The sequence below is a fragment of the Sebastes umbrosus genome, chromosome 20 (assembly GCF_015220745.1).
Source record: "Sebastes umbrosus isolate fSebUmb1 chromosome 20, fSebUmb1.pri, whole genome shotgun sequence".
Taxonomy (NCBI): Eukaryota; Metazoa; Chordata; class Actinopteri; order Perciformes; family Sebastidae; genus Sebastes; species Sebastes umbrosus.
In genome coordinates this window covers 4286006-4309456 of record NC_051288.1, presented here as the reverse complement: position 1 = coordinate 4309456, position 23451 = coordinate 4286006, and the positions used below count along the sequence as shown (strand labels likewise).

Here is a 23451-nt window from a genome sequence, read left to right as displayed (position 1 = left end):
GGTAGGGTTAGAAAACGGTCGTGGTTGGTGTAAACTTCGAGCAACTCACGTGACTCACGGGGCTGACGATACTAATGACTCACGTAACTAATGACTCACGTGACTAACGACTCACGGGACTGACGACTTACGTGAGTCACAGGGCTGACGATACTGACGAGTCACGTGACTAACGACTTACGAGACTCACGGGACTGATGACACAAGCGAATCACGGGACTCAAGGAACTGACCAAACCGACGAGTCACATGACTAAAGACTGACGTGACAAAATATGCCAACGTTACTTTTGGTTTTACACGGGACACGAACACCGGTCTCCTGGATGAAAGTCCTGTGTTTGTTTGACCCTTCTTGCCCGCCCTGAACGGACTCTCACGCTATTAATACTACGTCACTTTCTCCGTCTGTTGAATAACGCCGCGGGTGGGTTTACATTGGAGTTAGTTGAAAGCCTGGTTCGTTACATACTTTTGCTAAAGGTTGCCTCCATGCGTTGGTTTCCAATGCCGACGGAGTGAGACCGGGTTGTTTTCAGACATTGTATGAAGTTCAGTGAGTGTATTCTTGGCGTGTGGATAAGGGTGTGATGAAGTGAGGATGAAGGTGCTTTTAGCTTTATTTTCCCGTTTTTGCTGCTTAAATGTTCTCCCATTAAGGAACATCAGAAGTCAGAAGTCCCTTCCCCGTCAGATGTCTTCCTAATGTGCTGCATTCAAGCCCATTCAAGTGCTTCCATCTCAGAGTTAAGTGGGCTGATGGGGGGATGCAGGAGGAGCCGATTACCTAAGCTTTGATTGAATTTGTCCTGGAGAGCTGCTAGTTCTGCCAAGCTGGCGCCACTCCCTGTACTCTCCTCATCCCCGGCTTCATTGATGATTTGATAACGACATCAGTAGTCCGTCTGCAGAACACCTAAGTATTTTTAGTGTCCTCGCTCACCGAGTGGTTCATCACGTCGGACGACAGTTGGGAGCTCGCAGTCCCATCGCCGCTTCAGACTAGAATGTAAAGGCTAATGTGGATAGTTCGTGCTTTTTGTGTTTCCCAAAATATAATAAGACGTGTTTCAAATGTATTTCTCGAAATAAACCTCTTGAGAACGAAACGTTTCACTGAAAGCACTTAAGTGTGCCTTCTTGAGCTTACGACAGCCAGTGTGAAAAATTTTAGGTTAAAACTATGGTTGGTAGTCTTCTTAAAAAATATTTTTTTGTTATATTCGTTGAAATTGTCATTACATCCCGACAGCAATCAATAAATTAACATAGTTAATCGCAATTAACCATGGACAATCGTGATTGTGCAAATTAATTGCAAATTAATCGCAAATGAATTGTGATCGATTGACAGCCCTAGTTTAAAACTGTTTAAAACTGTTTAAAACTGTTTAAAACTGTGATCGTATTCCAGGAGGAAATATGTTTCCCTCGAAACCTATTTGAGAATGCAGTTTAGCTGTATGGTAACATAATTTATGGGAGACGGGGCTGCTTCAGTCTGCGTCAGCTGTTCAGGCTGGTATTCAATCAGTGTCGCCCTCCTCAAGAAACACCTGTGCAATCATGCTCTATGAATAAGCAAAGGGATGATGATGAGGTATATATGTATATATTACGTCTCACATTTAAAATGCTACAACATTAAAATGCATTCCGTCATCTTATCATCCCTGCACAAGGTTGTTCTACCTGCGAGGCTAATTCCTTACCATTATTCCCCCCCATTGTTATTGCTAACGTTCTGTTTCTCTCTGGCTCGCTGTGTTCCAGTGTCTCCTACAGAGCACAGACTCCAATGTAATCAACATTTGGACGTAGCCTCAGTGTGAGTCAGAGAAGAGCTTAAAATTGTTGTGCTTTAATTACACAGCCATCTTCTTCCCTTGGCATGGAGACGGAGAGGAAATAGGGATGAAAGAGACATTAGGGAAGAGGCGGCTGGCACAGCTGCAATGAAAACGCAGTGGGTGGGGGGGGGGGCAGAGGAACATGGAAAAGGACACTGACGATGTCCGTTATTCTAAAGATCCAAAGGCAGCCACTAAAGTACCCATGGGTTAATCTCTTCATCAAAGTAAAACGCTTTGTTTTTTACTTTTAAAACAAAGCTTCATCAACTACCTCCGATTGCACTTGAGCGCGGAGCTTAACCTCCCATCATTGCCACAGGCTGCTTAGTGACTAACAGTCAAACTCTGCATTTGAGTAGGTGTAGTTCTGCAGTCGCTAAAGCCCTCCTATTAACCACCAACACCTTTTTTTCCCTTTTATACAGTTTGTTTCCTCTCACCTTTATTCATTTCCATCTATCTATCCTCTCCTGAACATAGAAAAGGTGTTGCCATGGCAACATTTGTGTCCTTTTCTTTCGCTGTGTTTTAGAGTCCATCTACGCACTTCTTCAGCCCACAGTCTGACAGTATGTAACTTGGAGTTCGCTTGTCAGTCCAGCAGCAACTCTTTCTGTCAGTAAAGAGATGGGTTCGCCATATGGATAGACGGGTCAAACGCTTTTTATGTTGCATAAACGATAGTTGAATAGTTTCTATTTTAAGCGTGAGGTCAACAGTGGTCACTCAGTTCCTGTGCGATGTGCACGGTGCAACTCGGAGAGCTGGAAACTGTAAACAAATATCAATTAGGAGCTCCAGCTGGAGAATACAGCAGCCTGGTTAGCGCTTATGTACCAGCTGTCTTATAGGGATGTACACAAATAAGAACATTATGAGCAGATGATTCCCTCTGAGCAGACACAAACAGTATCTGGTTGACAATTTGCCACACGTTCAATATTCAGCGAGGTCCATCTTCAATGATTTTTCATCGGTTTTGATCATATTTGCTATGCAGTGCAGGATGAAGCTTGAATGATGCACCGTAGATGTTATTTTTACCTTAAGATGCAGTATTAAAGGGGAACACCACCTAAATTAAGAATTCCAATATGTTATTTCCACGACCTAGTAAAGGTCAATAAATATTTGTGAACATGAACTAGTCTCTCTCAAAGCCAGAAACCAGAGAAGTAAGTCTTGAACTTGTGATGTCATAGGGTATAAAGTCTGAAGCTGTTCCATAGACAATGAATGGGAGGCTGATTTTGTTTGTTTTCTTTTTTAAACCCAAATGAGTTTTTCTGTATTGTAGTGTTGTCAGATCTGAAACAGAAAATGTTCCCATATACTCAGAACATTTCCCTGGGTGCTCTCAGCGTCATCTCTTAACATCTTTCTCCATTCATTGTCAATGGAGCGGTTCCGCAATTTATACCCGATGACATCACACGTTTGAGTTTTAGCTCTACATCATAGGAATAACATGTATGAATTTTGAAATTGGGCGTAGTTAGCCTTTAAGGCCTGGCGCCTGGGATGTCTTGAAACTTAAGAGCTGAAGTTAAGGACCGTCTCAAAAGTGCATGCAAAATGACACGAGAGGTTTTTAGATTTTTTTTTTGTTTGGTCAATTGTTATTTTTTCACAGACAAACCAACTTTATTTTCATTTTGACCTCCTCCCATTGCATACACATCCTTTAAAAAAAATGCAATATGACCCAATGAGCTACCTGAGCTAACTCGTATAATGGCCTGTTTTTGTCAATGGCTAAGTATCTTAAAGGTGCAGTGTGTAGGATTTGGCGGCATCTAGCAGTGAGGTTGCATATTGCAACCAACTGAAACTTCTCGTGTGCCAAGCATGTAGGAGAACTACGGTGGCCGACACAAAAACGTGAAATGTGAAAACGTGAATGGCCGTCTCCAGAGCCAGTGTTTGGTTCATCTGTTCTGGTTTACTGTACAAACATGGTGGCCGTCACCCAAAACGAAAACACAACGATTCTTATTTTCAGATGATTATACAGTAAAGAAAACATACTTATTACCTCCGCCAAGGCCGAAGGCCTAGGAAGAAGGTTATGTTTTCACCGGCATTGGTTTGTTTGTTTGTTTGTCTGTTACCAGGATTACTCCAAAAGTCTGTGATGGATTTGAATTAAATTTTTTAGAGGGGTGGGGTGTGGCACAATGAACAATCCATTAGATTTTGGTGGCGATCCGGATTCAGGAATATTTTTAAGAATTCCGATCAGCCTGAGCATTAAAACCACAGGGTATGACACATGCGCAGTGTAGCTGATGACGCGTTGATGATGCATGACCACGCCTTCTTCCTTCAGAGAGAGAGCGCGGAGGGGGGGGGGGAGTGACGACTGCAGATCCAGCGCTTTTCACATTAAACTCGGTGAAATTACAGTTGAGGTCGACCAAAGCTCACTTGATGATTGTTGGAAAGAGTAACGACGACGGTTTAGGTGTAGTAGGTTAGTTTTATTTTTTTCCCGTGCAGTTTAAATTAAGTGTTTTTACGATGCCCCGCTACGTACAGCTGATCTCAACATAAACAAAAATAACCATTTTGTGCCATTCTAGTTAATACTATATTCCATTTCTGCCAACAGATTCCCCCAATACTACACACACACACTGTTCCTTTAAGATTGGTTTAAAATACAAATCATGGTTTATTATTTTATTAATTTAGGTACATGGTGAAAATATTCTCTTATTTCATATATTTTGTATGCAGCTAAACTTAAACATATATGTATGAGTATAAATAGCAGTAGAAAACAGATTAACACAGAAAATGAAGCAGACGATTTCCAACCACTTCTGGTGTAGACCCTGGAAGTGATTGTGTGGTCCAAATCCACAAATCCAATCACTTGTAAATCATCATGTGGCACTTTAAGATCCGATTTGAAAAGCAAATAAGGGAAACAAATCTCATGAAGTGCAAAAAAAAAGAGCAGATCCATCAAGAACTCTGCTCAAAATAAACATGTTAAACATCAGTAAGCAATAACCTTTATATCCAGCACTCTGATGGAAGGCCCTTGATAGGGCCCTTATGTTCATATAACACAAGAATCATGATTGAAAACATGTTTATGTGGAGCTTGTTTTCTTGATGGAGTCCTGCTTTCACTCAGTTTTTTACTAATTTTGGAGGCATAATGCCTCGCTGAAACAGACAAAAAAACTCAATGGTACTTTCAGACATGCTTGCTGTCTGAACACGGTGTCCCCAATGGATTCTGAGCTGTCTAGATCGAAATATATTTCAATTATAGCATCTCATTCTGTTTGCTGTCCCTATTTTACTCTGTGTTTCGCTAATCAATGCTACCACTGATGATAGAGCAATGCTTAAAATGATGAAGACATCATTACACCAACCACTACATTAAACACTAACTTTTCCCTAAAAGCTGAGGGACGATGGAGATGGAGGTGATTACAGGCTCAGGAAGAAAAAGTGCTTTAATAATGTTAAAGCTATTACCGTTCATGAAATGTTGGAATACATTGTTTCTGACATTTTCAAGTAGTGGGAAAGGAACGGAAATGAATGCCTGAATCACAAACTCCTCCGTCATTGTGAGGGAAAAAAAAAAACATTAGAAAAGTCCACAACCATCTCGGGGGCCAAGGTTTCAAAAGAATAGATCAAGCACTTTTAGTCAAAGCATCAAAACAACCATCTTTTGGAGGTAAGTGAAAGTAAGCAGTCACGTAAGCAGTGAATAATGGCATACTGGCTCTTTACTCATTGTGAGGTTTGAGAAAGAAAGCGTAGAGGCAACAACAAAATGATGTCAATCTAACAACAAAAGACTTTAAAGAGATAGTTCAGATTTTTTGAAGTGGGGTTGTATGAGGTACTTATCCATGGTCAGTGTATTATATACAGTAGAAGCAGCAAGGAAGCAAAGAAATGTACTGCTGTGGACGGAGGGCAGCAGCAAAACGTATTTTAGCCACCTGAAAAAAAATCAGTGTCAGTTTAAGTGTGTGCTATATTTAGAATATCGCCACCACCTTACCTTGCTGTCAGACAGCCCTTTCCGACAGGCAACTGAAACCATCATATCCATTTATGCTCTCTTTACAGCCACAAGACTCCTTTGACAAAAACAGTAATTTTACCTCGCAGAACACGGGAGTTGCTGCTCTACCGCTGCCTCGATCGGTTGGTTTGTTTGAGTTATTGTGTGACTTTTGTGTTTTAATGTTTAATTCAGATTCACCAAAGTCACAGAATCACGCAAACAAGCTAAGTATGTTTATATACTATATATATTATACACTGGAATTTTAATTCCTGTTTAAGTTTTGACCAATTTATTGCTGCAATAAAAAGGTTTGCAACTGAATGTAATTCCTGTTAATATTGAAGATTTTTAACCAAGTTGTTGGTTTCCGATGTATTTATTTGTTTACAAAATTAGGAAAGTGATGTTTAAGTCAAGCCTGATGTTTCTTTTACACATAAAGGAATGATCATCTTCCACACAGTGAGGCATACAGCTTATTAATTAAACACAGGTATTGGATCAGTACTCGGTATCGGCCGATACCCAAAACATCAGGTATCGTTATCGATATCGGGACTGAAAAAGTTGTATCGGTGCATCCCTAAACCGTACAAAACAAAGATGTTTCCTTTAGTCTGTAGAATATATGTAGGCCATGACATCTCTACAGCACCACAATATTTAATCTAAAATGGTATTTTGACACATAATTTACACCTCCAACAAATATTGTGATTTCCTCCTCATCCTGCGATTTGAAAATTGTAGTAGGCCATATTGTGATCTTGATGAAATTTTGATTAATTGTGCAACCCTAATTTACTTTATAAGTTACTTTATAAGGGGTAAATGCAGATTTATACCTGAAGTAACTAAATCATCATTACAAACTTTGCCACAAAGTCATTTTAGGTTGCCAGCCAATGAGTTTTTCAATCCATCCATATACTGACATTGTGACTTTTTGCCAGTGCAGTTTGTTTCCTGTCATTTGTTTTCCGGACTGGTCCCTTCTGAGGAGACTAACCCCCGCGCAATTTCGATAACTACTTGATGGGATATTTAAGGATAACACCATCATCCCATGACCTCTGTTTTCTGTCTCTCTCTGTCATTTGCCAGGTGGCGAGATGGGAGCATCGTACACGGACGCTCTCCGGGCTCTTTGGTAGCCCCTACATGGGCTGTTACTGCATGGGCTTCGCCATCGTTCTGCTCAACGTGTACCGCAGTCACAGGTGAACAAGCACACACTTTTCTGCTCATTCCGCTCAATTCAGGTCATGTTTTTATGCTCTTCATTTCCATCCAGATTAGCTCAGTTTTGATCAATTCAAATGTTATTCAAATGTTTTGATTAACACATAATTTTTATGATTCACTATAACACTTTAGCTTGAATTATGGGGAGACGACTGGTAGCCTCAAGGTGCAATCATATTGAATGTAGAGCAGTGTTTGGCGCCCGCTCCAACCCGTTGACTCACAACATAAAATGCAGATTAAAGTCCTGTGTTATACAACTTTTCTCTCAGTAACCCAGTTTTGTTTCCAGTTTCCTGTTGATGCTAAACACCGCACCCAGCTGAGCAACTTTTATCAACCTTTCTGTTCAGTTTCTAGCATGCAGGACTCACTCTTTTTCCTCTTTCAACCTGTGTTTATTATATTTTTTCCTCTTCTTCCACCTCTGTGTCCTCTTTTCCTCTCTCCACTGCTGCTCTTTTCTTCCTCCCTCCCATCCTAATCCCACGGTTCTATACGTGCCAGTGTCACCCCACGCCTGCCATCATACAGCACCCAGTGCAAGTACACACTCCCACAACTCCCACTGTGGATCAAAATGGTGACAAAGCACCCTCTACATTCTACAAAACCACACTTAGACAGTATGCCAGTGCCAGAAGATTATTGTTTTTTTTCCCCCTCTCTAAAAGGATGTCTGTTGCCAGGCAACAACGCTTTTGGAACAAGCTGCTTCGAAGCGATAAATTGTCTTGCCAGTTTTCTCTTGTGCTTCTGAAGAGAATATTTATCAAAGCACACAGTGCAACATGAGGAACTAAAAATAGTAGTAGTACAAAGCAATTCATTTACTCAGATGTGTTAGGAACAGGAGTTGTGAATGAGGCGAACAATGGCTACAATTGTTGTGGAAATAACCCTTTGAAATAAGCTGCATGGCGTTTAAAATGCGTTTTAGTTTCACTATTGCAATGTAATGGTTGAGGAATAGCAATAATTGCTTGGACAATATACTCAGGAAAAGAGAAAAAGTTAAAGAAGAAAGAGAAGAAGAAGAGAAAGATGCTCAAAACAAATACAAAACACAAGTACCTCTTGACTAGACTGATGCATAACACCATCAATGAAGATGGGTAGTCGCACTGAGCCTTGAGCAACTGCAACCGTCCCAGCTGTGCTGGCATGGTGCAAATGGTTTTCCACAGGAAAGCTTGGCAAGGTAAAAGATGTTAACCTTCGTGATGCGCTGAGTTGCACAAACAGCAGTAAGAGCCTTTTGTTCTATACAGCTCTTAATCCAAAAGCTCGCTGTGGGTGTTATTTTACCCTTCCTCACATTCTCATGGGTTTTGTAGCATTTTGGGTCCAGTCTAGAAGGTAACACAAATTGTGAAACTCTTGCAAGACTGTTAAGGTATTAACCTTGAATAGTTAAGGATAGGCATTGACCTTGAATGGTTAAGGTTAGGCATTGACCTCTAATGGGTAAGGTTAGGCATTGACCTCGAATGGGTAAGGTTAGGCATTGACCTTGAATGGTTAAGGTTAGGCATTGACCTTGAATAGTTAAGGTTAGGCATTGACCTCTAATGGTTAAGGTTAGGCATTGACCTTGAAGAGTTAAGGTTAGGCATTGACCTCTAATGGTTAAGGTTAGGCATTAAACACGAATAGTCAAGGCTAGGCATTGACCTTGAATGATTAAGGTTAGGCATTGACCTCAGATGGTTAAGGTAACACATTGACCTTGAATAGTTAAGGTTAGGGACTGACCTTGAATGATTGAGGTTTTTGAGATGTTTTTGAATGTTTTTTTTTTAGTTAGATGTTTGAAATAAGGTCTGTGGTCAACACAAGCTTCAGAGATTTTAAAGTTTTGTTCTACGATATAAAATATGTCAGTAAATATCCCACTCGTGAATTTAGAAGCTTTTACATCTCTTAAAAAAGGCGGTTGCTAACAAGTGACTAAATGAGACTACAAAACGTCTACACGTCGACCACTAGTCTGCCTTTATCTCAGTGGTGGTGATATTATTGAAGTCACGTGACCGTGGTGTAGTTTGTTTATAGCGTAACATTAGCTTTTTACTTCTGGCGATTGCATTCACGCTTCAAAAATCATAAAAGTGGTGTGAATTTATGAAAATGATCTTGCTGAACAAAACGTGAAAGTATCATAAACATTTGTTTGCCACAGAGCTAATTTACTGAATAATCCAAAATCCAATGGAAAAATCCCATTGGCTTTTTGTCGAGAGAACCTGTGCGATGCTAACTTCCTGGTTGGCCTACAAAAATATGTCATCCCTGCACCGCTCTGTACAGAAAGGGAAAGCCCTTCTGGAACCAGCAGCTCCTCCCACTTTGCAACTCTACAAGACCGCTAACAAAGCACATAGCATTTCCTGTAATTCCTTCACAATAAAAGCCTCCCAGTTGTTGGCTGGCGAACGACTTTAATGTGAAGCGTGAGCAGAAAATGTACATTTACATTACTACCGGTCAACAGTGGGGCTGATCTGTTACAAACTAGAAAAGTACTGAGAGATAGAATAGAATCGAATAGAATATATCTTTATTGTCATTGTACAAGTACAACGAAATTTAAATGCAAACCTTAAAAAGTGCAAGAAAAATGAACTCAGCAATACTGTACTTAAAAAAAAGAAGACTCAATAGCAGTCGGCTCTGCTACCATACAACACCTACAGCGGTCCTCTGGAAAAAACATATTAGTTTCCAAACCCAACTAACGGACAGACTGATTGACCAGCAGACTAATTAACTTACAGCTTCATTGCTATGCTGCTTATCTGTCTACCTAATTGACTTACTTATTATACATTGAGTGATTCACAGGCGTGCTGATTAGCTGACTGACAGCCACTTCTTTTTATAGCTCCGCTACAGATTCATAGTCTTCTCGACACGTAGTGGATACAGAGTGTGCATTGTTATCTTCTAAGCACACTGCTGTTACGCCCTCCGCTGACTGTTCAATAATAATAATGAAACCTTCAGGGAAAGCTCCAAGGGCTTCAAGTCAATTTTTTAATTAACTGTGTGTGTGTTTAATTGCCACTCTTGCTATTAACACGAAACCTAATGAGACGGGAGGATTGGGGTTTCCACATTTAGAAGTGTTAAATGTAAAAATGTTACTGCCTGTGTTTATGCTCAGGAAATATAAAAAGCTAAAAAAAGAACGTATCAAAAGCCAAATTTAGAAACATAATTAGTGTTTGGAAACTGTGCGCACTGCAAGCATGCCAATTACCACCTATGCACTAGAAAAGCAAACTGGATGCTTGTTTTTTGTACCCCCTTAACACCTGGCATTTAAATGTGTTTTGGGTGATCAGATGCAATCAGATAGTGCTTGATCACATGAGAGTACAGGTTTAAATGCACCCAAAATGCATTAATTACAATCTGGATATGTGACGCATTTTAATGCGAGATGTAAAGGGGGTCTGTGTATATACTGTAATCCACATCCACGGTGTGGTCACGCACACCATTTTCTTTTTTCTGTCTTTTTCTTGTTTTACAGTTAAATACAACGCCCAGGAAGATTAGTAACTGCTATGGCACAGGCTAATGGGTATCAAATTAAAGGACCCCTGATTGTACCATGTAAAAAGATAGAAGCACATGTGCGTAGCTGTTTGCATTAAAGTATCCCAGTGTCTTAAAGCTAGGGTTGGTAATGTTCTCAAAATTATTTTTGTTATATTTGTTGAATTCTCATTACATCCCGACAGCACTCAATAAATCAAATGCTCTGACAAAAAAAGGACAATCCAGTATATCTTTGGCTGTAGCATACTGTAATAAGGCCGTCCAATCATTTAATTTGGCCTGATTTAAATGATTTGACGTACTACCTGCCTGTTTAACTTACCTGCCTACCTGCAAACACTCTGCCTGTACACTCCTTGTGCATCACCAGAGTCTTCCAAAAGCTTTTTGCTTGACAGCTGTGAGTACTAACAATCGACTGTATATAAAGATGGACGACATGACAGCTCCCTTAAAGTGAAGCCAAAACATCTGGATTGCCCCCTGGTGGCTGGCTGCAATATAAGTCATAAATCTCAAAAGGCAGCTCCCGTATTCGGGATATTTTGACTTCACTTCTGGGAGGATGTCCATCTTTATATACAGTCTATGGTACTAACAATAGCCATGTTCGTTGTTTACATTGATTATCATATGTGAACGTTCATAATGATAATTTTGGGGAAGTGGCTTTAAAGGGAGGCCTGAAGGAACAGACTGTCAGTGTTGGCGACTTGGCGACTTTCTTGCTAGATTTGGGGACTTTTGGAGCTAATGCTGCTAGCTAATTTCAATGGAAAAGAGATGGCAACACTGGGCTGGGTTTTTCGGTTGGCTAATATTTTAAATATAGCGTATTTTTGTTAGTTTGTCATCATTACAGACCCTATGAACTAAGCTTTAAGAGTCTCAGTCATGCAGCTCTGTGAGGCTGTACGAAGACACAGCAGTTTTTTTTTGTTGTTTTTTTTTAGTAAAATAATAACATCCAGTTCTCTTTATCCATCCATGATGGTTACGCACAGCTCTTTGCCGCTGCATTTGGAGTTTACGATGGTTCAACTTTTTCAACTTGTCGCCGTGGCTCTATGTGTTACCATGGCAACCATAGAATCCATTGCAAGGGAGTAAAAAGGTCGTTTGTGCCTTTCAATTGCATCAGTACTAGAAAGAATTTTTCAGGCATCTGCTTTTGTCCGAATATAATAAAAAAAGAAATACATGCACTGTGGCGGAGGTCACAGTATGGTTGTGTTGTAAACTGCGGTGCCAGAGGAGAAAATAGGTCAAGCTACTGTATTAGTTTGGAATGTCAGAAGTGATGGTATTTACAAATGTGTGTGTGGGCACTCGGCAATAACTAACCTACTACACGTCGACTGCAAGCGGAAGTATATCATGTTTTAAACTTTGACACTTTTCTTCGTCATTGAAATAGAAAAAGGAATAAAACATACAAAAGATAAAGTTTGCTACTCAAGTAGAAGTAGTGCTATTAAGCTTATTTCAGAGTTGAACTGGAGACCCACATAATCGTGAACCAGGAAGTATAAAAGCGACAAACGCAGCGTAGGGAGGAGGTCGTGGTGGAAGGTTGGGTCAAAAAACACCGGACTTTCACCCAGGAGACCGCCGTTTGTATCCTGTGTGAAACTAGAAGACAACGTTGATTTTTTTTCACATAACTTCGGTAGTTATTTTAACCCAAACATTTACTTATTTGTCACGTAAATTCTTTACTTAAGTAACGCCATTTTCATCGTTATTTTAACCTAAATGTTGACTCATTTGTCACCGAATTTCTGTACTCAAGTAGCGCCACTTCGGTAGTTTATTTTTTTAACCCAAACCACAATCTTTTCCTAAACCTAACCAAGTAGTTTTGTAGCCTAAACCGAACCAAGTTGTTTCCTGTGAAGACAGAAGTTGTTTTTGAAAAGACTGTATGCATGTAACAAGCGGAAACCGACACGTCACTGGACATTTTTCATGTGTTGCTGGACATTCTTAGGAAAACTCACAAAAAATTTGATTTCCTAAGATATCATACGTACCGTTCTATGAGGATACGTTGGTCACATTAAACGATGGATTTGGAAAACAATGGATTTGGACAACTGCATACCCAATGTTTTCATGTCTGAATGTATAGAAACAACCACACCGGATCAGAACACTGAAGTGTGGTTATGTGAAATCACCAGCCTTGTTTTTCTATGCTCTGCTGTAAAGCAGCTCATTATGAAAGGGACTTTGTCTGACTCCCACACCAAACCTTCCCTCTCTGACCCTCACGTACTTCCTCCTCCTCCTCATCCTCTTGTCGTCTTTCTCTATGATCACACTTTCCATTTCATATTCTGAAAAAATTGCAGATGTATGGCTTTGACAGTCGTGGGTCTTTTCATTCCCTGCTATCTGTTACCATCATCCTTGAATGCACAGACACTAAAGGCACAAATATCACAAAAATATGCTACATTATACCATCAAACCATTCAGTAAAATGCAACGACATAAAGCATGCATCAATGACCATATTGCTAGTTTCCAAAAAAAGGTTTTCTTTTATTTCTAGAAACTACAGAGTGCGCTACATCAGCAGTCACTTGTCACCAGTCGTAACAGTGCATCACAGCGGTCAGTCCCTCATACCCACTAACCCCCTTCCCACGTCTCCATCCACCCAGACCTCCTTTCCTTTCCCATCTCTATTCCAATCCAAATCCCAGCAGTGTGCCGCGCCAGGCCACCTCACTTCATAGAGAGCCCAGCGGTCGCTCTTTGTGTGTGACGTGGCGTAACAACAAGCCGCATCACATTACACTTCCTGCTTCCTTTGACAAAGAGAAAACACCATAAGACTCACATGACCGACCCCGTAACCCAGTTTTCTCTTATATACCCCAAACTTTGTTTTGGTTTGGGAGCCATTTTTGTCTACAGGAAGTACACCACATTCGGACCGCACAGGGTATGTTAATGCACATACACGACTGCACTGTGTGCGTGTTCCATTATAATTTACGAACCCTTTCAACATTGCAAATACTAAACTTTTAAACTCCTAGTTACGTTTAAAGACTGCGGGACAGCCTTAACAAAATTTAGAAAAACGTAAAATGCAAAATGAAGAGCCTACAGAAGGCCAACAAAAATATGCAATAACTAGCATTATTGGTCTTTAAGCTGCAGTTTCTCCAAATTTGAAGAACTTAAATTATCATCCAAAAATAATGAAAGGAACAAAACACCAAACACAGTTTTCAAAAAGCTCTCCCTAACTGCTCCAGTATATTAATTTTGAAGATTTAGTTGACAATTTATTATGCAGAAGTGTATGCAATTCCCCAAAAAATCATTTGGGTAAATATATCAAATCAATGGGGTCTCAATTAGCCAGAATGGGGCATTAATGTTGGAGCTACAATGTGGGATTCCTGCTGGTAAAATAGGTGTGTTTTTATATAAATGATCTTGCATTCTTGCATATTGTAGTATGAACTAAAGGTTAGGCCCGTAAATCACGTTTTTCTGCAACATAAATATTTAGCATTTTAAGTGAGTTTTGCGACAACGTAGTCAGGGGTATATAGTGCTCCACGTGTCCGTCCTTCCGTCCGTCCGTCCGTCCTTCCGTCTGTTCACGTGTCACACTTTTGTTTCCGGAGCAGAAATCGAAAACTATTGAACTTAGGAACTTCAAATTTGGTATGATGGTTGACAGTGTGGTCTTGTTGTTCCTTTTCGGGGTGAGAAGTCCAGGGTGCCCACAATTTTTTAAATTTGGCCAAAAACTGGGACTTTTTCAACTTCAATTTCGTTTCCAGAGTAGAACTCGCAAACTACTTAACTTAGGAACTTCAAATTTGGTATGATGGTTGACAGTGTGGTCTAGTTGTGCCTTTTGGGGGTTAGAAGTCCAGAGTGCCCAAAATTTCTGAAATCTTTCCAAAAGGGCAAAACATTTAGCCCTACTTTAGGAGGGGTCAAGCAGTGAGCAGGGGTATGCGAACCATGCTCACTTTTGCTTTGTTCAGTCTCTCTTTCAAACTCAAACCAACGTTGGTGATTGTTGGAACAGTGGAAAGACAGTTTAGATGAGTTTTATTTTGTTTCTGTCGAGTTTGAATGAAGTGTGTTTTACGACGATTAGCGAGGTACAATGACTGTTTCTGTCAATGGAGTCTGGTGGCTTTGAGGAGAGCATAGTAATTGTGTGTTTTGTTCATTAATAAATTACAGTAATCGTCCAAATCCCTGTTGATTTTGTTAATTATATTTATATTCACTTCAACGTGCATCAGATAGCATCGCGCTGGAAAAGGGACAAAAATTTGCGTGTCTACCCGGGTGTCATGTTTCCATCACTGCCGATCGGAGCTGGGGCCGATAAATGACCCGAGTCATTTGTCCCGGGAATCAATGCTGATTGCAACCCTTCTGACTAAAGGCAAGTGTTAGTGGGTGTTAGTGGTTTGTCCAGTGGAAGAGGGGCTACATAGTATAGATGTGGGGACTTGGCAGCTGAGGCATTAGTGAAGACGATGATAACTTTACCTACTTTTCTTCACATTTTTACATTGAATTACCTTCCAGTTTGCCTTCATTTCAGTGTGTTTGGATAGTCTTTAAAACCATGAGCTTTTGTAAAAATGCTCCCACTTCTTCCAAACTATGCAGCAGTGCTGGAACAAGGCCGAGATACTTATTTGGTACCACCATATTTCAAGTAGCGCTGTTCTGAACTGCTAAACAAAACTGAACTGACTCACCAAGGTTTAAATCAATTGTTACATCTTAATACAAATTTATCCTCTTTGTCAGCGCTCTGTAAGTACCATCTGTTATACACAGGCAACGCTATAAACCAAACTGAGAACCTTTTACAGCCAGACCCTCACCCTTCCAGAAACTCTTCACCACAAACATCGTAAGATATCAGAGCGGATAGAAAATGAAAATGCTTTTACTTGAAGACCACACAACCCTCAAATCATCAGTCAGTGCCGGCTACATTTGAGTGTGACGTCAGGGAAAGTTAAAAGCACTCTCGCTAACAAGGAGTACACGCACACACACACACAGTTGATGCATTAGAACAGATTGTGTTGGGAAAGGAAGTGCTTGATCGTGTCTGTAATGACTGCTGCTTCTGCGGGCTACCAGGATATTTGATGCACCGAGACTTCCTGTGTAAAGCCAATTAAAGGTGCCACAGTTCAAATTAAGATGAAGCCACACACATTGGCTCTGAGGTGCAAAAACAAACATAAGTGGACCCAATGAGTGAGTCAACAAATGACTGGAAGTCTCTTTTTGACCCTCACGAACGAAATGAAAGTGTGACTCCACTCTCTACTATCATTAAACAGTTTATGAACAGTAAGTGGTCATTGACGACTCCCCTGTGGATGTACTTCCATGCATTGATGTCATGATATCTCAGAGTCTGTTGATCCCAGAGTGACGGCGTTCAAGCCTGATGAAACCTGGGGAGATGTTGCATCTTTGCACTGATGGCCCGTGACTGGTGGTTTAAAAATAGACTTGAATTTCAATCTCTCACACTTCTGCACTTCCACTGGGGCTGGATATCGTTTAAAGAATAACTATGCCAGTACCAATACCAGTACCCTTAAAGTGATACCGATGCCAATAGAGTACTTCATTCAATACCCATCATGTGAATGGAAGTTGTGTGGCTAGCTCACTGAGCTGTTCATTCCCTTTGCTCCCCAGCTCAAAGTCGCTCCACTCAAATCGCTCCAAAAATGAAACCTGCTGCGTTGTATTTTAATTAGGGCTGTAAGCTACGAAATATCATATTTTTGACATTTAAAGCTCTTATTGAGGTTTTTGGATGAAGCTTCAAATGTCATATTTTATGATGACATCACCCTGAAAAACAATCCTCGAACAAAATTCTGACATCGTATTAAACAAGCCAATCTTTTTTATTAAATCAATTTTCTTTAATGAATGTACCTTGTAAGTTTTGTTTGATTGTTGCTAGACCGCCCGTTAATAGGCTACAGGTGTGTCCTTTGTGTGCGGCGAGTGGAAGTGCAAAGCGCAGTGAAAATGTAATTTTTTAAAGGCTAAACGCCAACAAATTTGTGTTGAAGCAGAATATTTTGGTAGAACATGTTGTGAATTTTGGAAATTATTAAATCTATTTTTTGGACTTGATAACGCTCTGGAGTTATTGGAAATGTTTGGATCACATTGAAACAATCCTACGCAGCCGCCGTGCGCGATACACAGATACAAAATCTGAGTCGGGCTCGCTCAGACATGCTTGGAACTCATAGTGTAAGCACTACCGGAGCAATATTGAAGCGGGATGGAGCAGGAGATAATTTTTTTACAATCCACTCAGGCTTCATCCAAAATCCTTGCACTCGCTTTCCCTGCTTGCTCTCGCTCAACTCTGCTCACATTCTCTGAAAAATAGTTGGATTTTTTTCTAGATCTGGGCACGACAAGGATCGATTGCAGGTATCGTTTGACTGGACATGTTTTGATACTATTTGGTACTGAGTTATTTCGGTCGATAAAGGTATCGAGTACCGATACCCAGCCTGGATATCAAGTCCATGTATAATGACACAATGGTCAATTAACATTTGGATTTACTTCATTATTCAGTCTGACATCACATTCTTGTCAGGCGTTTTCTGTCTTGGCAGAGGGGACATAATATTTCCCTAAGCAATATTAGCTGATGAAGTATCCGCCCAGCTGACTTCATTTTTGGCCATGCTAGCCGTGTGGCTTCACAGTCTGGGTCAGTGGGTGAGTCCACCAGTTTGTGTACAAACAGTCATGGTCCCCAGAGGATTAATGAATGAATTTGGTGATCCTCTGATTGTTCCTCTAGCACCATGAGGTTGACATTTTTGGTTTGGATTTTTGGTTATTGTAATTGGAAAACTGGAAACTTTAAAATACAATGCACAGAGTAAATCCAGATGACTCTTCTCGCTCTTCTTCTCTGACTGATCAATTATTACAAACGGCCAAATTCACGATTATCTAGTTTGTGATGTTCATGGAGAGTTCAGAGTATTTCAATTGGGTGTGATTTACAGTGTACACAATGCTTTAGTAAAAACATTACAATGCTTCAAAAAGAAGTTTGCATCTAGAAGGGATTTTTCTGATTCACACAAATTCTGCTACAATAAAATCTCTGACTTGGTTAGACTCCGTTTGGAGAAGGTATTCTATTCCATTTATTATTTGATCTTATATCAGCATGGCCATGACACGTGATGTTCCTCAGCGTTACTTAACTTCAGCAATGAATACATTCTGATGGAAGTAGGTCAACACAACAGTCTTCTTATATAATTCAGAGTCCAAGGCTTCTCTACATTTCTTTCATTGTACACATTTTATCTCTCACTCACTTTTTACCAGGTGAATCCACAGTAAAGGTCTTTCGGTATGCTGCGGTCCATGCCATTTGCACTACTGCTGTAATCAAACAAAGAGAGTGTGCAGTATTACACTGGTTAAATAAAGGTTGTCGTGATTTGTTTTTCTCTGCAGTATGACGGTGGCGATGAAGGCCCAGGCCAAGTGGGAGGTGATGGACAGGACTGATGTTTTCTACGCTGGAGTAGCCCTCATCGTGCTGGGCACTGTGCTGGTGGTTGGCAGCTTTCTGGCTTTGGGATTCACTGGAACCTTCTTGGGTGGGTAGCAAACACAGTGTCAAATATTAAAGGGGCAGTCCAGTGATTTTACATGTCGAGGTATTTGTTTTTTTGTCACAAGAAGTAGTACTCAATCTATGAAAACAGTTGTTTAACGGTGCTATTGATAACATGGATAACATTCAGCCACGACATTTCACATTCACCCTCCCTCGTTCCATTGCATTTACTTCACAACAAGTCGTTGCCAGGCACTTACTGTACCTCCATTTATCCTTTTTTTCCACACCAACTGACAACCCAGAGATATCACGTGATACCAACATCATTTTTCTATTAGCTCACAAGCCTTGTTAAAAGTGGGAACCAAATGTCAGATATCTTCCACGGAGATAAACAAAACATTAATTTTGGACCCTCCACATTTTTTTAAATGATTAATTCACAATCATAATATTTTTTTTCAGGAAAACCATACTTTTATTCTAAAAGCTAGGTGGGTATATTATTATATATTTTTTAAATAATCATGTACATAAAAATGTTAGCAATAAGACTTTTAATGACAGAGTAATCCCAGCTACAGGTTTTGTGTGGCGTTATAAAGACTTGAAAGAGAGTTGCATCATGGAAAGTGTAGGATGAAGCTTGACCCACATTTGAGTCAGTATATCTGGGCCTCTGCTGCTTCGATTTTTTCTGTTGTAAACCATCTTCTGCAAATCCCCCAACACTAAATTGGCGTAGTACTTTTCAAAAGAACCTGAAAACGTATTTTCTCAATCACCTCCTTACTAAGAGGGATGGAACCCTACATGGACACACTTTTTTCGGTCAAAGTTAGAACAGTTTTGGTTATTTCAATTAAGAAATTTCTGTTTTTCTTTTGTTCTCAGTGCTCTTCTCATTGGTTTGAAGTGGGCGAGGCTCAGAATTTGGCAATATTCAAATCAAAATCGAATGAGTTGGTGGGTTGTTTGGTCAGTCTCACATCCAATCTGATCAAACCACACCCACACAGTCCTGATGAAGCAAATTACATTTGTGAGTGTAAAACTCTCAATTAATACCCAAAGACGCTTCAATTTTGATGGTTGTTGTTGCTTCTTTAGTCATGAATGAATTTAGTCATAAATATTTAATGTTATAGAAATTTTTTTAGGGTCTTTAAGTCACTTAAAGTCACAAACATAATGTAAACGTATGTGGACTTTGGTCCAGACTGAAATATCTCAACAACTATTTGATGGATTGGTTTGGGACAGAGGTACAGGAGGATATTCATGGTTCCCAGAGAATGTATTGTAATGACTTTGTCGATCCCCTGACTTTCCCTCCACCATGAGGTAAAAATTTATGGTTTTGCGTGAAAATATTTCAACAACTATCACATGGTTTGGTATCAAATTGGATGCATTCTTAGTATAGTAACGCGCTTAACTAAAATGGTGTACATGGTAGGGCAGTCAATCGATTAAAATATTTAATCGCGATTAATCGCAAATGAATCGCACATTTTTTTATCTGATCAAAATGTACCTTAAAGGGAGACTTGTCAAGTATTTAATACTCTTATCAACATGGGAGTGGGCAAATATGCAAACATACGCATATATTTATTATTGGAAATCAGTTTACAACACAAAACAATGACAAATATTGTCCAGAAACCCTCACAGGTACTGCATTTAACATAAGAAATATTTAAAATCACAACATGGTAAACTGCAGCCCAACAGGCAACAACAGCTGTCAGTGTGTCAGTGTGCTGACTTGACTATGACTTGCCCTAAACTGCATGCGATTGTCATAAAGTGGGCATGTCTGTAAAGGGGAGACTCGTGGGTACCCATACAATAGAATAGAATAGAATTTAATAAGTTAGCATACATACCGTAAGCAACACACCAAATCTTTAGTTATGGGGATCATTTTTAAGTTGGGGATACAGGAGAAATTTACATGCACACACGTGCTGTTTCCTAACGAGGACATATAAATGCAGTTACATAGGAAAGACACGTGACTTCAGACACATTTGTGCCAATTTATAGAGCCCGGCTCATTTCCATGCATGTAAACAAACGCGTTCGTGTCCTTGCATGCACCACGCACAAATTATCTTCGCATTTGCCTCCGAAGCAAACATGTTTATTGTCATTTGTCGTGTTGTTGAATACATCCAGACATCGATTCAAATGAACACGAATATGACAGTACATTAGGACCATTTGGCAAGTTCTGGTTTCTAGGTCGGTCATTGCAGTGAGTCATCTCCAAGATTCCAGGCAGAGTCTCAGCTCCTGCACCATCTTTGTCCATCGCTGTTCGGAAATGCCCTCAGTCCATCACTCCGTATACCCAGTCAACAGAGGGGAGGCAGCAGGGGCAGCAGGAGGGTGTGTGTGTGTTAGTGTGTGTGAGTGTGCATGAACAGGCGTTTTATTTTGCATGCAGATCATGCGAAGTGATCACAACAGACTCTGCTGGCAAGGTTTGAAACGTTAAAGTTTATCTAGCAATGTTTTTCTCCGAGGAAAAGTGTGACTAATGAGAAGAGACCAGGCCCAGCCAGTAGCAGCCAATAGACAAGTTTCCCAGGCACATGTGAACAACGTGAATGAGTAACAGTAGTGCAGAAAACTGGGGAGAGGAGAAGTTGTTGCTGCCTGTTGTATAAGTGATGCATAGAACATGTTCAATATCTCCAGAAGGAAATTTGACTTTGTAGCTCATAGTAGATCATTTCATCCATCCAGTGTTTTATGAGAATGCAGTCTCTCTTTAGTACTCACACTGAGATTCTCTATGAAATGGCTGTATAAACTGTATCAGGATGCCCCAGACCATTTTAAAATGATAACTGCATATCCACTTCATACACATTAAATGCATGTTTTTGTGTGTGTGTATGTGTGTGATTAAAGCTGCAGTGGGTAGAAATAGAGCAAATATGATTTAAAAAAGTTATTTATATAAAACGGTCACTATATCCTGACAGTAGTGCATGAGACCGGTAATCGGAAAAAAATCATGTTCCTCCGGTGTCCTCCGGTTCTCCTAGTGGCTTCTGCAAGATTTCACAGACCGAAGGAAAACAACCAATCAGAGCTGAGCTGGAGCCTTGTCGTCTATGAGTCAGCTGCCAATCATTCGCGAACTCCGATCAAACGGTCAAACTAGGCAGCGCTGATCAAATATGAATCCATATTCTGTTTCTGTAATGCCTATTTCTCTCCTCAGATGTTTCTTAGAATCATCTTGTAGTGCGCGGTTTAGCTGTAAAATGAGAACGTTTGTGACCCGGCAGCCATGTTGAGATTAAGTTGAGGAATTACCAAGCACCGCCCACCAGCCAGAGCACAGCCAATAGGTACGCTCTCTCTCTCTCTGAAATGACCTGTGATTGTTTAAAGTCTTCCATCACAGGCTAGATTTTTTAAAGCCTGAAAACAGAGCCATGAGGAGGTGCAGAAGTCTAGCTTTTTTACTGAGAGGTTATTATGACATTTTTTCCCAATGATGCCAAAAACATTCGGCATACAGCAGGTTTAAAGGCCTTTACGGACCTTTGTTCTGATTAATTCATACGTCAATATATTTTTTTCATCCAATCCTTCCGTTCTTACCTTTCACAATAAGAGCCCTGGACATATAATATTCGCAGGCGAGTATTTGGCATTTTCATGTTGTTTATTCGTCATGCCCCAGGTGTGTAAAGGCTTGTGCACGATAGAATACAACAACGCGGAGACTCTGAACCAAAATGGCAAACAAAGGCAGCGCATACCAGATCCACTCCTTCTTTTCTTATCTTTAACAATAAAAGCCCTAGACATATACACCGCGTAACCGTTTACAGGAGGGAAATTCACTCAGAGCATTTTGTCATGTCACAGTAGCAATAGCACATGTGTAAATGATATAATTAATGAAAGCTGAATTTCATTTAGCTCATTAATTTTTGGGAAAATCACAGGATAAAGCCCTTTTCAGTATGTTTCCAATATGGCGATCTAGGAATTACTTTACATATTTATTTACTTATTTGACCATTGAACTAATTTGAAGTTACTCTGGATAAGGGTGTGTATATGTGGGGATGATTGTTATGCCTCATCATGATCTACCTGTAACCTGTTTTCTTTCCAATTCCTCTTACCGTGGACACCCACAAACATATATACACACACACACACTACAGGAAATAGCCTGTGGCTGTGTGTACGTAATTTGATGTGTCTTATTCGCTCTATATTAAGCCTCTGGAGTCACTGTGACCTGATGATTCAAACTGATGGCACAGAGTCAGAAACAAAGATCCAGACACAATGAAATTACACGGAGAGTGTTCACTCATTGTTCCGCTTGCTTGCCCAGGATGTAAACTCCGATCACAGACCCACTTCTCTAACCTCTGGGCTACCACAGTGCTCTCACTACTCTTCAGCAAATCCAGGTTGCCCATTTTCATAACCGCAATGGAACAACAGTGACGCGGGAACATGCACTTAAAAAAAAAAAGGTTATGCTTGGTTTTCAAATGAATGGGTTACTGGTAGTCGCTTTGGAGGTCAAAAATGAGGTTAGCGTATTGTTCTGAAGGCCAGTTTTCAATTCAAAACCAAACACATTTGTTTATATAATCTCTTTTTTCTATCCTGCCCCACTGGTGGTTTAAGCATACATAATGCAATTTGTTATACAACTTGGGCATTAACAGCTTCTCTTTGACAGAAAAACAAGGCCAGCAGCACCACATGCGTAATTCAACAGGTCATTGTTACCTACTGTGTGTGCGCGTGCGCGTGCGGGTGCGTGTGTGCATGTACGAGGGAGGCTTAAGGGAAATATTTGAATGTATGTGTGTGCATAATACCTGGGGAACTTATTACGTATTGAAGAATAGTAAGTGCTCAGGTTATATAGAACGGTGTCCTACAGTACGTCAGCTGACCCCAATGTTTGATATCTTCATTTTTGCGAAGATATCAGTATACATATACTTGGTGTTTGTTTTAACTTTTGTACTTATGATGTTAAACATTTTAATTACCCAAAAGGACAAATTTTAAATTCTATTTATTGTCATACA

General features: G+C 40.2%; 1 protein-coding gene across 1 annotated transcript in view; it reads left to right on the top strand.

The window, feature by feature from the left end:
- The window catches only part of pemt (phosphatidylethanolamine N-methyltransferase), a 76771-nt gene that overhangs the window by 34654 nt on the left and 18666 nt on the right, over positions 1 to 23451 (top strand). Inside the window, exons 3-4 of the mRNA XM_037755341.1 lie at positions 7006 to 7121; positions 18250 to 18395. Of these exons, the coding sequence (XP_037611269.1) occupies positions 7006 to 7121; positions 18250 to 18395 (262 nt within the window). The remainder of the gene's footprint in view (positions 1 to 7005; positions 7122 to 18249; positions 18396 to 23451) is intronic.